General features: G+C 42.8%; 2 protein-coding genes across 2 annotated transcripts; one reads left to right on the top strand and one right to left on the bottom strand.

Annotated features, from left to right (window-relative positions):
• Positions 1–3286: 3286 nt before the first annotated feature.
• LOC106607811 (lymphokine-activated killer T-cell-originated protein kinase homolog) lies at positions 3287–11919 on the top strand. Its single transcript, XM_082976878.1, has 7 exons — positions 3287–3387; positions 3595–3785; positions 3976–4285; positions 4919–5048; positions 11005–11184; positions 11321–11535; positions 11695–11919. Exons 2-7 carry the CDS (start codon positions 3607–3609, stop codon positions 11755–11757), a joined length of 1077 nt encoding a protein of 358 aa, XP_082833004.1. The 5' UTR covers positions 3287–3387; positions 3595–3606; the 3' UTR covers positions 11758–11919.
• A 180-nt stretch (positions 11920–12099) lies between these two features.
• Positions 12100–16416, bottom strand: esco2 (establishment of sister chromatid cohesion N-acetyltransferase 2). The gene is made up of 11 exons (NM_001139969.1): positions 16366–16416; positions 15742–15807; positions 14731–15625; positions 14542–14629; positions 14406–14445; positions 14106–14241; positions 13867–13998; positions 13571–13660; positions 13276–13419; positions 12648–12832; positions 12100–12435 (listed from the first exon to the last, which is right to left on the bottom strand). Exons 2-11 carry the CDS (start codon positions 15792–15794, stop codon positions 12303–12305), a joined length of 1896 nt encoding a protein of 631 aa, NP_001133441.1. The 5' UTR covers positions 15795–15807; positions 16366–16416; the 3' UTR covers positions 12100–12302.
• Between the last annotated feature and the right edge of the window lie 14 nt (positions 16417–16430).

Consider the following 16430-nt stretch of genomic DNA (forward strand, 5'->3'; position numbering starts at 1 on the left):
TATACCTCTTCAGTCCATTTATAGAAAGAAACTACATTGTTCAGAGCAGTTTAGCACGAGCACGTCACAGAACTCAGCGGGAGAAAGAGCAGTTCCAGTAATCAGCACTGCTAGAAGTGTAAGCTACCCCAGAGCCCTCCTGAACTCCCCCATGTGCCCATGTGTATTCTGGACAGGATAAGTTCTATAAGAAAGAGTCCTCCCTTGAGATTCGACAAAGGCTGTTTGCTATTGTAAACTAGAGAGAGTTATCGGTGGCTGTTGGCCTGGATTTCCTGAACAATCTTCCGTCTCCTGTGTCTGGGAGGATGAATGATTGAATGTTCAGATGAAGATGCTGCTGAGAGCTGTGTTGGAACACACATTCTGTCAACATGTCCATATAGCTACAGAATTGATGAATATACAGTACCAGTCAAAAGTTTGGACACCTACTCATTCAAGGGTTTTACTTTATTTTTTACTATTTTCTACATTGTAGAACGATAGTGAAGACATCAAACTATGAAATAACACATATGGAATCATGTGGTAAGCCAAAAATATTTTAGATTCTTCAAAGTAGCCACCCTTTGCCTTGATGACAGCTTTGCACACTCTTGGCATTCTCTCAACCAGCTTCACGAGGAATGCTTTTCCAAGTCTTGAAGGAGTTCCCACATATGTTGAGCACTTGTTTGCTGCTTTTCCTTCACTCTGTGGTCCAACTCGTCCCAAACCATCTCAATTGGGTTGAGGTCGGGTGTTTTGGAGGTTCAGGTCATCTGATGCAGCACTCCTTCTTGGTCAAATAGACCTTACACAGCCTAGAGGTGTGTTGGGTCATTGTCCTGTTGAAAAACAAATGATAGTACCACTAAGCGCAAACCAGATAGATGGCGTATCACTGCAGAATGCCGTTGTAGCCATGCTGGTTAAGTGTGCCTTGAAATCTAAATAAATCACTAACAGTGTCACCAGCAAACCACCATCACACCTCCTCCTCCATGCTTCATGGTGGGAATCACACATGCAGAGATTATCCATTCACCTACTCTGTGTCTCACAAAGACACAGCGGTTAGAACCAAAAATCTCAAATTTGGACTCATCAGACCAAAGGACAGATTTCCACCGGTCTAATGTCCATTGCTCGTGTTTCTTGGTCAAAGCAAGTCTCTTCTTGTTATTGGTGTCCTTTAGTAGTGGTTTCTTTGCAGCAATCCGACCATGAAGGCCTGATCCAAGCAGTCTCCTTTGAACAGTTGATGTTGTGATGTGTCTGTTACTTGAACTGCAATTTCTGAGGCTGTTAACTCTAATGAACTTATCCTCTGCAGCAGAGGTAACTCTGGGTCTGCCTTTCCTGTGGCGGTCCTCATAAGAGCCAGTTTCATTATAGTGCCTGATGATTTTTGCGACTGCACTTGAAGAAACTTTCAAAGTTCTTGAAATGTTCTGTAGTGACTGACCTTCATGTCTTAAAGTAATGATGGACTGTCGTTTCTCTTTGCTTATTTGAGCAGTTCTTGCCATAATATGGACTTGGTCTTTTACCATAAAGGGCTATCTTCTGTATACCACCCCTACCTTGTCACAACACAACTGATTGGCTCAAATGCATTAAGAAGGAAAGAAATTCCACAAATGTACTTTTGACAAGGCACACCTGTTAATTGAAATGCATTCCAGGTGACTAGCTCATGAAGCTGGTTGAGAGAATGCCAAGAATGTGCAAGCTGTCATCAAGGCAAATGGTGGCTATTTTGAAGAATCTCAAATATATTTGGATTTGTTTAACACTTTTTTGGTTACTACATGATTCCATGTGTTATTTCATAGTTTTGATGTCTTCACTATTATTCTACAATGTAGAAAATAGTACAAATAATGAAAAACCCTTGAATGAGTAGGTGTGTCCAAACCTTTGACTGGTACTGTATGTACACTGGATATGATCCAAAATACTGTAAAGCTAAACAATAAGCCATACATGGTCAAAATGCAGTTGATTATTCAAGTAAAACAATGGACAAATAAATCATGTCTACAGAACAATGTTTGACATTGAAAACATGCATAAAATTATTAAATTGTGGATTTCCCCAAGTCTACCTAATTTGAGCAGAGCTGGGGACAGCTCCTTCTCCCCAACCAGAGCCCATGCTGAGGTTTGACCAAGGAACACACTCTACTTTTCTATAAAACCAACCACAACATGTAGCAAGCACAGAAAAATTTGCTAATTTCCCTCTGAGGTTTATTTGAACATTTGTTTTCTAACCAAGGTACTGTGTTCTTCATTTTACACTATGTTTCTGCTATATCAGGTTGAAGGAAAGAGAGGAAACTACATGTAGCCTGGCGGGTAGGAGAGTTGTGCCAGTAACAGAAAGGTTGCTGGATCGAATCCCTGAGCTGACAAGGTAAACATCTGTTGCTCGGAGAAAGGCAGTGAACCCACTGTTCCCTGGATGCTGATGACGTAGATGTTGATTAAGGCACCACTCTGAAATGTAGAAGACATTTAGAAGTGTCTTGTAGAAGTGAAATGTAGAAGACATTTCAGTTAAATGCATTCAGTTGTACAATTTATTAGGTATGTCCCAATTGATATCTGTTTTTACCAAGGATTAAACATCATGCGGTACCACCTGGAAGTGCAATATGGCTTGGGCATGGTCTGCCCATCGCTATGTGGAGAAATGTGGCGAGACACAATCAATGGGCCCCAACTGTGCTTGGGATGATTTTAGACACACATGCAGGCTGCAGCAGACATCTGCTCAAATGTGGCTGGATAAATAACAAATGAAACACGGAATTTGTTCCTGGATCTGCAGAATATCTGAAATTATGGATATCTGTAAACTACTGGAATCCAGGATTCAGCCCCAAAGATAAAAATGTAAGAAAAAGGACGTTTCATTGTAGCGCTTGATGGTTTTTGCGACTGCACTTGAAGAAACTTTCAAAGTTCTTGAAATGTTCCGTAGTGAAGATGTTCTTAATGTTTTGTACACTCAGTATAGACGTGTCCACAGTCCACATACAACTTTCCTCTCTATTTAGCGCCTAAGTCTGCTCTCTGGTGGTGTAATCAACGTATTTTACTTTACAAATATTTTCTACAAGCATAAACAGAGTTTTAATCAAACCAGAAACACCATTAGCTACATCAGTACTTAATATTATACACCAAACAATGTGTTTATGCCCCTGAACTGTATTTCAGATAGTTTGGAGGCTACATATTTTAGAAACGCTTTTTTTCAGTAATTTTGACAGATTGCAGTTTGTCCTTCTAAGGCGCCTGTATTTGACGTACGAAAACATTTTGGATTTTTAAAAGTTGGGCGCCTTTTCTACTGCTTCTTTTGTGATCAAGACATACAAGACATAAATATTGGTAAGAATAATCACTGAATCTGTTCATAAACCTTTATCACATTATGCTGAAACGTTAGTTACGTGAAATTATAATAATCGCACTTGAATAAATTAGGTCGTTGATCGCTAACTTTGGGTCCTTGCGATAGATCACTGACTGTTATTGAAGTTAGCTGCCAGCTTTGCAAGCATTGAGGTACTTTGATTCTGTCTTATGTGTTCACAGATCGATTAAAGAATGGACTCTTCTATTGCCAGTGACGTGAATGCATTTAAGACGCCCTGCAAACCAGACAAGATTAAAAGCCCGCTCTCTGATGGGGCACCCAGTCCTAGAACCCCCATAACCATCCCTGCCTCCCCTTTCATGAAGAAACTGGGATGTGGAACTGGGGTGAATGTTTATCTCATGAACAGGTTTGTTTTGTGGGATAACCTTTATGTAATTTATCCTTAATCCCAGCCAACTATAGACATATTTCCATATGTTAAATACACATCATTAGTATATCTTTCCTATACATCTCTTTACAGTATATTCTGTCATTTAGCTTCTCAATATTACCTATGGTGTTGGTATGTCATGTTCCTATGTGCTCTTTTGCAGACTTGGTACATTTAACCAGTCTCCATGGGCTGTCAAAAAGATCAACAGCAAATGTGCCTTAAAACAGGTGGGTGTATACCAGAGAAGACTCAGTGACGAGGCAAAGATCCTGAAAGACCTGCACCACCCAAACATTGTTGGATTCCGTGCCTTCACCACTGCCAAGGATGGCTCCAAGTGCCTGGCCATGGAGTATGGTGGGGAGCAGTCCCTGAACGATCTGATCGAGAGGAGGAGAGAGGAGGGCCTGAAGGCTTTTCCAGCCGCCACCATTGACAAAGTGGCCTTACATGTGGCGCGTGGCCTACAGGTAACATCCTACTCATCTTTTGAATCCAGTTTTCACCTGGTATTGATCTGGATTGGGTTACAGGGGGAGGAATGGAGATATTGCTTGTAACATAAAGCTGTAATACCAGGAGTACTGTAGTGTAGACTGGATGTGATCATCCAGCTCATCGATATGGATTGGCTCTATTCTCATGCTTTGGGGCAGAGAGGTCATGTAAACAAATGTAATTCAAGATTGCAGTTATACATTTCCCCTACTCAATCATCTGACGTGAATAATACGTGGTGATGAAGGGTATTTGAGTTTCTCCTCCATTAGTGTCATTACATCAACCATTTCAGGTTTAGGATTTCAAATGTTCTGTAATCCCCTGAGGGGGTGTTGCTTTATGCAGCAGTTTTTAAACAGCATCATTGCTGAGTGTAGGAATATTTGATTCATGGCCTAGCTATGACCAAATAAACTGAAAAAACACCATGAAACGCCCCTCTTAAATGGAAATGATTTTCCTGTTTTCTCTTTCACTGTCATTTACCAGATGCTTCATGTTATTAAATGTTTTAATGTGAATCAAACGCATATGACTGTGTACAATTGGTATAAAAAATATATTAAGGAAACGCTTGAAATGTATATTTGTTTCACCTTCAGTACCTTCACAACGCGAAGAAGCTACTACATGGCGACATGAAGTCTTGCAATGTTGTCATCAAGGGAAACTTTGAGACTGTCAAAATCTGTGATGTGGGAGTCTCCTTGCAGTTGGATGAGAATATGAAAGGTAGATATCACCATCTGAGCTCAATACAATAAAATAGGCAGAACTTGGTATTTTGGTCTCTTTTCTCCATCTGTTGCTGCTGTTAGACAACCTGTCTTTGTCTCTGTTTAGAAAGTGTGAACCTGAGAAATTAGCTGGATATAAACACTGATTAGGACCTGAACAAAATGCATTCCTAGCCCTCTTTAGTTTAGATCTTGGGGTGTAATGCCAAACATCTGTTGTTCTTGCGACATAGCTGTTGATGATTTTCACAGTGTTGCGCGCACTCATGCCATGAGCCTAATGGAACACATGTCCAGTGTTTACATCATGCTCATGCTTTCTCGGAAACACAGCGTTTCAATTCATAGTAGGGATGCTGTAGGGAAGGGTATAGAGTAACAAACAATGTGCAGGTGGTTTGCTATGTAAACAATCTATTTTATTCATCAAATTGTATTTGTCACATGCACCGAATACAACCTTACCGTGAAAAGTTTACTTACAAGCCCTTAACCAACAATGCAGTTCAAGAAATAGTTAAGAAAATATTTACTAAATAAACTAAAGTTTAAAAAAAATCAATAAAAAGTAAAACAATAACAATAACGAGACTATATACAGGGGGTACCTGTACAGAGTCAATGTGCAGGGGTACCCGTTAGTCGAGGTCATTAGTACATGTGCAGTAGGTAGGGGTAAAGTGACTATGCATAGATAATAAACAGTGAGTAGCAGCAGTGTTAAAAGAAAGGGGAGGGGGTGTCAATGTAAATAGTCCGGGTGGCCATTTTATTAATTGTTCAGCAGTCTTATGGCTTGGGGTTAGAAGCTGTTAAGGAGCCTTTTGGACCTAGACTTGGCGCTCCGGTACTGCTTGCCGTGCGGTAGCAGAGAGAACAGTCTGACTTGGCTGACTTGAGTCTGAACATTTTTTGGGCCTTCCTCTGACACCGCCTGGTATATACAGTGCATTCGGAGAGTATTCAGACTCCTTGACTTTTTCCACATTTTGTTACGTTACAGCCTTATTCTAAAATTGATTACTTAACTTTTCTTCCTCATCAATCGACATACAATACACCATAATGACAACCATAAAACAGTTTTTTAGAAATGTTTGCAAATGTATTAAACATAAAAAACTGAAATGCCTTATTTACATAAGTAGTCAGACCCTTTGCTATGAGACTCGAAATTGAGCTCAGGTGCATCCTGTTTCCATTGATCATCCTTGAGATCTTTCTACAACTTGATTGGAGTCTACCTTGGGTAAATTCAAATGATTGGACATAATTTGGAAAGGCACACACCTATATAAGGTCCCACAGTTGACAGTGCATGTCAGAGCAAAACCCAAGTCATGAGGTCGAAGGAATTGTCTGTAGAGCTCCGAGACAGGATTGTGTCGAGGCACACATCTGGGGAAGAGTACCAAAACGTTTCTGCAGCATTGAAGGTCCCCAGGAACACAGTGGCCTCATCATTCTTAAATGGAAGAAGTTTGGAACCACCAAGACTCTTCCTAGAGCTGGCCGCTCAGCCAAACTGAGCAATCAAGGGAGAAGGGCCTTGGTCAGGGAGGTGACAGAGAACCCGATGGTCACTCTGAAAGAGCTCCAGAATTCCTCGGTGGAGATGGGAGAACCTCCCAGAAGGACAACCATCTCTGCAGCACTCCACCAATCAGGCCTTTATGGTAGAGTGGCCAGATGGAAACTACTCCTCAGTAAAAGGCACATGACAGCCCACTTAGAGTTTGCCAAAAGGCACCTAAAGACTGACCATGAGAAACAAGATTCTCTGGTCTGATGAAACCACAATTGAACTCTGGCCTGAATACCAAGTCTCACGTCTGGAGGAAACCTGGCAACAGCCCTACTTTGAAGCATGGTGGTGGTTGCAGCATGCTGTGGGGATGTTTTTCAGCTGCAGGATCAAGGGAAAGATGAAAGGAGCAAAGTACAGAGAGATCCTTGATGAAACCTGCTCCAGAGCGCTCAGGACCTCCGACTGGGGCGAAGGTTCACCTTCCAACAGGACAACGATCCTAAGCACACAGCAAAGACAACGCCGGAGTGGCTTCGGGACAAGTCTCTGAATGTCCTTGAGTTGCCCAGCCAGGGCCCGGACTTGAACCCGATCAAACATCTCTGGACAGACATGAAAATAGCTGTGCAACGATGCTCCCCATCCAACCTGGCAGAGCTTGAGAGGATCTGCGGAGAAGAATGGGAGAAACTCCACAAATACTGGTGTGCCAAGCTTGTAGCATTATACCCAAGAAGACTCAAGGCTATAATCACTGCCAAAGGTGCTTCAACAAAGTAATGAGTAAAGGGTCTGAATACTTATGTAAATGTAATACATTTTTTTTTTATACATTTGCAAAGATTTCTAAAATCCTGTTTTTGCTTTGTCATTATGGGGTATTGTGTGTAGATTGATGAGGGGGGAAAAAAACATGTAATCTATTTTATAATAAGGAAAGGGGGATACCTAGTCAGTTGTACAACTGAATGCCTTCAACTGAAATGTCTTCTGCATTTAACCAAACCGCTCTGAATCAGAGGCTATAATGTAACAAAATGTGGAAAAAGTCAAGAGTTCTGAATACTTTCCGAATCCGCTGTAGGTTCTGGATGGCAGGAAGCTTGGCCCCAGTGATGTACTGGGTCGTACGCACTACCCTCTGTAGTGCCTTAGTCGGATGCCGAGCAGTTGCCGTAATAGGCGGTGATGGAACAGGTCAGGATGCTCTCGATGGTGCAGAGGTAGAACTTTGTGAGAATCTGGGGACCCATGCCAAATCTTTTCAGTCTCCTGTGGGGGAAAAGGTGTTGTCATGCTCTCTTCACGACTGTCTTGGTGTGTTCGTTTGTTGGTGATGTTGACACCAAGGAATGGGGGCGTGTTCGTCCCGCATTTTCCTGTAATCCACAATCAGCTCCTTTGTCTTGCTCACGTTGAGGGAGAGGTTGTTGTCCTGGCACCACAATGCCAGGTCTCTGACCTCCTCCCCATAGGCAGTCTCATATTTGTCTGTGATCAGGCCTACTACCATTGTCTTCAGCAAAATTAATGATGGTGTTGGAGTCGTGCTTGGCCACACAGTCGTGGGTGAACAGGGAGTACAGGAGAGGACTAAGCACGCACCCCTGAGGGGCCCCCATGTTGAGGATCAGCGTAGCAGATGTGGGCGGCCCGTCAGGAAGTCCAAGATCCAGTTGCAGAGGGAGGTGTTTAGTCCCAGGGTCCTTAGCTTAGTGATGAGCTTTGTGGGCACCATGGTGTTGAACACTGAGCTGTAGTCCATGAACAGCATTCTCACATAAGTGTTCCTCTTGTCCATGAGGTTGAACCTCTCAAAGAAAAAGGCAGGACAATACAAGTCTATATATTCTTGTATTTCAGAAATAGGCTGTAGGCCTATACATATGTCAAGACACAATAGTGAATCATTTGAACTGTCAAGTGAAATGCAATAAGAGTTTTGTTAACCTCAAACCAAATGCAGAAAAGCTTTGTTTGCATATTGATACTTGTATTTAGAGTAAAATTGCTAATAGTTTCGATCCTATCATGGTAACTTTAATGCTTTTTTTTTGGTAAATATTTTGAGCAATGTGTGTGTGATTAATTATAGTTATAAACATTAACATGGGCAGGAACAAAAAGGGTTTAAAAAAAGTTTACAATACCTCAATGTATTATATAATTGGGCTTTTAAGCACATCAATTCCTCATCTGGAGAGCACCTCCTCCCAGCTGCCCACTACATTGAGGCTAGGAAACACTGTCCACGATAAATCCACTATAATTGAGAATTTCAATAAGCATTTTTTCTACGGCTGGCCATGCTTTCCACCTGGCTACCCCTACCCCGGTCAACAGCCCTGCACCCCCCATAGCAACTCGCCCAAGCCTCCCCCATTTCTCCTTCATCCAAATCCAGATAGCTGATGTTTTGAAAGAGCGGCAAAATCTGGACCCCTACAAATCAGCTGGGCTAGACAATCTGGACCCTCTCTTTCTAAAATGATCTGCTGAAATTGTTGCAACCCCTATTACTAGCCTGTTCAACCTCTCTTTCGTATCGTCTGAGATTCCCAAAGATTGGAAAGCTGCCGCGGTCATCCCCCTCTTCAAAGGGGGAGACACTCTAGACCCAAACTGCTACAGACCTATATCTATCCTACCCTGCTTTTCTAAGGTCTTCGAAAGCCAAGTTAACAAACAGATTACCGACCATTTCGAATCCCACCGTACCTTCTCCGCTATGCAGTCTGGTTTCAGAGCTGGTCATGGGTGCACCTCAGCCACGCTCAAGGTCCTAAACGATATCATAACTGCCATCGATAAGAGACATTAATGTGCAGCCGTATTCATCGACCTGGCCAAGGCTTTTGACTCTGTCAATCACTACATTCTTATCGGCAGACTCAACAGCCTTGGTTTCTCAAATGATTGCCTCGCCTGGTTCACCAACTACTTCTCTGATAGAGTTTAGTGTGTCAAATCGGAGGGCCTGTTGTCCGGACCTCTGGCAGTCTCTATGGGGGTGCCACAGGGTTCAATTCTCGGGCCGACTCTTCTCTGTATACATCAATGATGTCGCTCTTGCTGCTGGTGATTCTCTGATCTACCTCTACGCAGACGACACCATTCTGTATACCTCTGGCCCTTCTTTGGACACTGTGTTAACTAACCTCCAGACGAGCTTCAATGCCATACAACTCTCCTTCCGTGGCCTCCAACTACTCTTAAATGCAAGTAAAACTAAATGCATGCTCTTCAACCGATCGTTGCCCGCACGTCCAGCATCACTACTCTGGACGGTTCTGACTTAGAATATGTGGATAACTACAAATACCTTGGTGTCTGGTTAGACTGTAAACTCTCCTTCCAGACTCACATTAAGCATCTCCAATCCAAAATTAAATCTAGAATCGGCTTCCTATTTCACAACAAAGCATCCTTCACTCATGCTGCCAAACATACCCTCGTAAAACTGACCATCCTACCGATCCTCGACTTCGGCGATGTCATTTACAAAATAGCCTCCAACACTCTACTCTGCAAATTGGATGCAGTCTATCACAGTGCCATCCGTTTTGTCACCAAAGCCCCATAAACTACCCACCACTGCGACCTGTACGCTCTCGTTGGCTGGCCCTCGCTTCATACTCGTCGCCACACCCACTGGCTCCATGTCATCTACAAGTCTTTGCTAGGTAAAGCCCTGTCTTATCTCAGCTCACTGGTCACCATAGCAGCACCCACCCGTAGCACGCGCTCCAGCAGGTATATCTCACTGGTCACCCCCAAAGCCAATTCCTCTTTGGCCGCCTTTCCTTCTAGTTCTCTGCTGCCAATGACTGGAACGAACTGCAAAAATCACTGAAGCTGGAGACTCATATCTCCCTCAGTAGCTTTAAGCACCAGCTGTCAGATCACTGCACCTGTACATAGCCCATCTAACTACCTCATCCCCATACTGTATTTATTTACCTTGCTCCTTTGCACCTCAGTATCTCTACTTGTACATTCATCTTCTGCACATCTACCATTCCAGCGTTTTAATTGCTATATTGTAATTACTTCACCACCATGGCCTATTTATTGCCTTACCTCCCTTATCCTACCTCATTTGTATATAGACTTTTTCTACTGTATGTTTGTCTATTCCATGTGTAACTGTGTTGTTGTATGTGTCGAACTGCTTCGCTTTATCTTGGCCAGGTCGCAGTTGTAAATGAGAACTTGTTCAACTGGCCTACCTGGTTAAATAAAGGTGAAATAAATAATACATTTAAATAAATATTTTCTTAGTGTTTCTTACATATGTTCCCAACTTTCAGATCTTTAAATTCTACTTTTGGATTTTCTGAGAACCACCAATACTCAAATATACCCATGCTTTAATCACTGTATGACATGTTTAAACCCCTTCCTGTTTCTGCTCCTCTCTCAGTGAGTAACCCCAAAGCAGAGTATGTTGGCACTGAGCCCTGGATGCCCAAGGAAGCTCTGGAGGGAGGAGTGATCACAGACAAGGCAGACATCTTTGCCTACGGACTGACCCTGTGGGAGATGATGACTCTGGCCATGCCTCACCTGGAGATTTTGGACAGTGAGGAGGAGGAGGAGGGGGGTAAGGAGAGTTCTATATGTCTAGAGCTCATTTAAAAGGCAATTTCACTTGTTTTGGATTTATGTAAGACTTCTGTCCCATACAAGAATTAGCTCAATAATGGTTTTAAATAATTGTGCAAACATTATATTCTCAGATGATTCAATGGAGGACGACTTTGATGAGGATGCCTACTATGAGAAGTTGGGCACCCGGCCAGTGCTGGACTCTAACAGTCTTGGGGGAGCCTACCAGAGAATGGTGGAGCTTTTCTGGCTCTGCACGGAGGAGAATCCACAGAAACGCCCCTCAGCTACCCAAATAGTTCAGGTTCTGGAGTCCAACATGCAGACGGACAACAAAAATAGCGAGGTAATTGTCATAGACTGACCAGTCATCAAGCCATACTGTAATGACTAGACCAGTGTCTGGAAACCTTGACCTTTGTTGTATTATTCTGTCCTGTACTCTTCTCTAGGCCTGTACTCCTTTGTCAGGTGAAACTTGTAAATAAAATGATTTGTATTTCAGTATGCTGCTATGAAAACAGAAGGAATTCAAAGAAGCAGGTTCTCTTCCGGTTATTTAAACTAGAGTTGACTGATACTTGAGCATTTTAGTAGCGTCCTGTGGGCATACATGGTTTGTGCTGCATAATCTGAAATGGAATGTGTAGTGTAGATTCATTCTATGCTGGAACATTAAGGCTGTAAAGTGTCATGAATGCCAATCATGTGATTAAACAAATTGCTCAGATGCTCTGCCATACTCATCTTTATTTTAACTGTTTATATTTAGCTCCCACTGCATTTCTGTGAAAAGCAGTGGGACAACTGTTATTAAACTACTAGTGAAATGGGTGTATTTTGGGGAGAAAAAAACCCATTTAGTGTTGATGGACCATGATGTATTTTGTCAAGAAGTTGGGCTTTGAAGTGTGAGTAAAATTTTATTTAAACTATACAAGCTGTAGAAGAGAATATACTTGAGTTCAACACTAACGGAACGTGACTGCAACAGCCATAACTTGCATGTTCAACAAACCTTCAACTTTCTGACTTAAATTAAACTTCTCAAAAAAGGGGAAAACATTGATCAAACTCAAAGCATAAAAATAAAATCTGAACTTGTGCTTTAAGTTAACCAATGAAATTGTAGACCATAAATGCAGGCTTCTCGCAGTACTTTGTGGCGAACAGTTTGCCATCTGGGGTGGGGTCAGAGAAGGCTATTTCCTCCTTGGTCAGGTGGCCCCCATACATGAAGGAGTTTCTGAAAATGACAAATACATTCGATTAAAAAAGTATATATATATATAAAAAAAAAAAGCCATACATGACATCTTCCATTTAGCTATACATCCCTGATATTGGCCCTCAAACCAGTATGCCTGTTTGGCTGATTTTAATTGTTGTGCTCCTCACTTCTCGGTTTAACAAATCAAAAGTAAGTTTGCACTACCTAAGCTGTAATAATTTCCTAACCTGACTGTGTCGAGCATGCGTGTGGCAATGCCCTTCCTCCGGGCCAGGCTGAACACCCAGATGCGGCTGACCCCACAGATGGCCTTTTCTGGCGTGGTAGAGCAGCACCAGGCTCTGTGGTGCTCCATGAAGTCCTCCCTGGTCATGTCCTTGGTCTGCTCTGGCTGCTCCAGCACTCTGAAGCCCTGGAAACAAAGGGCAAGATAGACTAATCACTCAGTCACTCCGCTAAATACCCCTGTAAGATAGCAATTCACTCGTTAACTACACCCAGTGTTTACAAAGATCTGACAGTCACCTCCGGTGTGCAACCTTTCTACCTCTGAAGGAGACCCTTGGTAGTTACATGTTGTACACGCTCTGTGATGACCACCCCGTCACTGGCCGCAAAAGCTAACGTCCGATTAATCATATTTGACTGAGCGTATATTTGTTAATGTCCTGACCAAGCAGACAATCTTTCACGTGCACACCACCAAAAAAAAAAAGTACATTATCACAGGCCTTTACATCAGCATATTGTGGTAAGACTCCTGATCCATTCCTGAAAAACCCACCATTTGTTTGGCGCGTTACACATCGGAGCAGAGTGCAAAGGATTAGCAGCACAGGAGGAGAGAGAAGTTACCTGTCGTATGTGCTCGGCAATGAGGCAGCCGACCACCATTCTGTCACTGTTCACATACAGGTAGGTTTTAACTTGGCTGGGGCAGCGGAGGGACACTTGTTGGAAGCCCAACTCGTTGTCAGCAAGTCGCCTCACATCTTCTGCCTGATAAAAAAAAAAAACATTAAGCATGAGCAAGTGCGTTCACGATTCCATTCACACAAAATGCATAAACACACCCTATGGGCCTAAAGTAGTGCACTATGAAAGGAATAGGGTGCTATTTCAGACCCAGGCACTGATATGATTGATAAACCTTTTTGACAGCGTATTTTGGATCATCAGGTAGAACCAGAATGATTTTTCCATCCCAGAACTCTGCTACCACCCGCTCTTTCTTCCAGCCCTGGGGACGAGAAGGAAACCCTGATTAAGCAACCGTCAGAAATCAGGAGTGAGTGGTCAGTTGAACTTTTTTCGCTAAACCACGTCAACGGTTTTGGCTAAGCTTTTGTGGGGGAAAAAAAAAAATAAGGAGCCACTCTAAAAGCAACATGCTTAGGGCAACTTGTACGCGTCGGTGAGAGGGAGGAAATGCCTAGGCATACGTACCACAAACTTAATTCCGTCCAGAAAACTCTGGTGAAACTGTGTGTGCTGGAAGTTGTCTTCCAGGCTGTCTGCACTGTAGATCATGCCACAGGACCCACACACGGTGGCACCAAACTGCTTCTGGCCAGCATCCTGAGGTAAACAGAACAAAGAGCATTAGCAAAGCTCACAGATGACAGTGAGAGGCAGTCAACGGTCATCAGTGTTTCCATCCATCATCTTCCAGAGGATTTACTTACGATGATGAGTTGATCATCAGCCTCAGCCTGTTTGTTAGTCTCCCTCTTCTTCCTGGCAGCAGAGGGAAGGGGGTGACTAAGGGCCGAGGGGGTGCTGCAGTTCACTGGAGAGTCCAGAGCTGCCTTCCTCTGGGGCCTAAAGGCAGAAAAGAGACAGTGATAAATGCATATACACATCTGTTGACAGTGTGTGGAGTTACTACTATTTGTCCATATGCAAGACCGAAAATAATACCATCCCTGGAGGGCAGTAAACCATTCTAGCTATATAAAAATTTTTACGGAAGTGTTATTGCCTACCTCTTTGATCCAGATCCAAAGATTGGATACACAGCATCGGCTGAGGATTCCATAAAGGGGAGAGAGAAACCATGAATGAAAATTAAGACATTAAGTAAAAACATTTATGCTAATTGACCAACAATAAACAACCAACCTTTGACTGGACTGGTGATGCTGTTTAATGGGCTAATATCACTGAGATCAAACACTGCATCAGAACCTGTATCTGTGATAAAGTCCCCCTACAAACAGAAAGAACAATATCCTAAATGTAGTACAGAGACACTATGCTTACAGACAGTGAGAAAAACGCTAAACGCTATTCCAGTGACACACAGCTCACCTGAGTGTTTATTTCTGGGGATGCTGGACATGCGGGAGACGGAGATCGGCTTAACACAATCCTGACTTCCTTGGTCATGCCGTATTTCTCTGCTATAGCGCTGGGTGACAGGGCCTCGAGTGACTCTGGACTCTTTGGTACATCCTGCACACTGGGCGTTAACTCTGGCTCTTCCTTCAGTGTCTTCACTACAACAGCACATCGCTGTAGAAAGGGGGCTTGTACTTTTTCTTGCTTTCCCTCTGAGGCAGGAACCATTGCCTTTGTTTTCGCAAATCTCAAAGCTGGCTTGGTAGATTTTGGGGCAGACCTTTTGTACATGGAGGAAGGTTTTTTCCCTGTGCTGAAAAAGGCAGCCCCAATGAAGATTTTAGGCTTAGGCTTTAAACCGCCAAAGGTCAAGGTGATGCCTTTTTTCAGCTCCACTTGCTCTGTGCTGGTGGGTGCTTTAGGCTTTGAGGAATTGATCAGGCTTGACTTGGAGTTGGCGTTTCCTGTTACGCCAGTCTTCATTCCGTGTACAGTGGCCACCTTTTTGGCCTTGGTACTTTTAATCTTCATCCTCTTCTTCTCAGCAGCGGTCGGCATTCCATAAGGATCCACACTGGTCAGCCTTGGGGGGGATTTGGTCTCATTCAGCATCTTCCTCTCCAGGGGTGTCAGGTACAAAGGTTTGCGTTTACCATAGAAGGACCCTGTTACCACAGCAGCCTTGAACGGAGAGGCTCTCTTCAGAGCAATCTTTAGGGGAGATGGAGCTGGGGATCTCTGGGGAGATGGGCAGTTCTCCTTCTCCTGGTGTTTGACTGACATCTTTAGTGGAGACTGGGGCAACCGAGATGACTTCCTTTTTAGGGGAGATCCTCCATCTGTAACAGGCCTTTTGGTTGAGTTACTAAAAATGTTGGAGAATTATAAGGATGTTAAGCCCTACTCAATGTTATATGCATGAATGATTGATTAGTAACTGATTTAAACACATGACTTACTAATACACATATTTTCACTCACCTGTCAGAATCAACTGAAGAGTGCTTCCTCTTCCTTGTAGTATTGGGCATCATGTTTGTAACTTCACTGGAAGAATAAATAGAAGTATTAAATGTTAACTAGCTAGGCCCCGCATTGGATAATCAATAGATAGTTAAATTAACCACGCATAATCAGCTAGCTAGCATATCTAGCTATAATAATAGATACTTGCAATGCAAACGTAATGGTAACATTTCAACATGAAAAGGTTAAGATCTTGAAAATAAATGTATTATGTAGACAGCCAGCTGGCAAAGACTGCGCTAACGTTAGTTGAGTGTCTGAGTGAATAATTATTGGCGGGATGGATCTGACACAAATACACTGTGTGGCATACAAAGTTAACGAAACGTTTGTGGGAATGTCCTTTGTGTGAAAACTTGCCGGCAACTTTTCACTAAACAAGTTACTAATTTAAAAATTAACTTTAGCTAAGTTGTTATTATTGTGGTTGAAATGATTATTGGCTTGTTAGCTAGCTAACTATTTTAGCTTGCAACGTTCTGGTGCAAACAAACAGCTGACAGGAAAAACAAAATGTAAAATACCATCTAAACAGTTAGCTAACTTTGTTCAAATAAATCGTTCTTCACAAATGCATACCAAATCCGAAGTGATCCAATATGTAGCAAAGTTCTGGAATGTGGCTTGTTTTCCCCGCGGTTCCT

The sequence above is a fragment of the Salmo salar genome, chromosome 06 (assembly GCF_965601325.2).
Source record: "Salmo salar chromosome 06, fSalSal1, whole genome shotgun sequence".
NCBI lineage: Eukaryota > Metazoa > Chordata > Actinopteri > Salmoniformes > Salmonidae > Salmo > Salmo salar.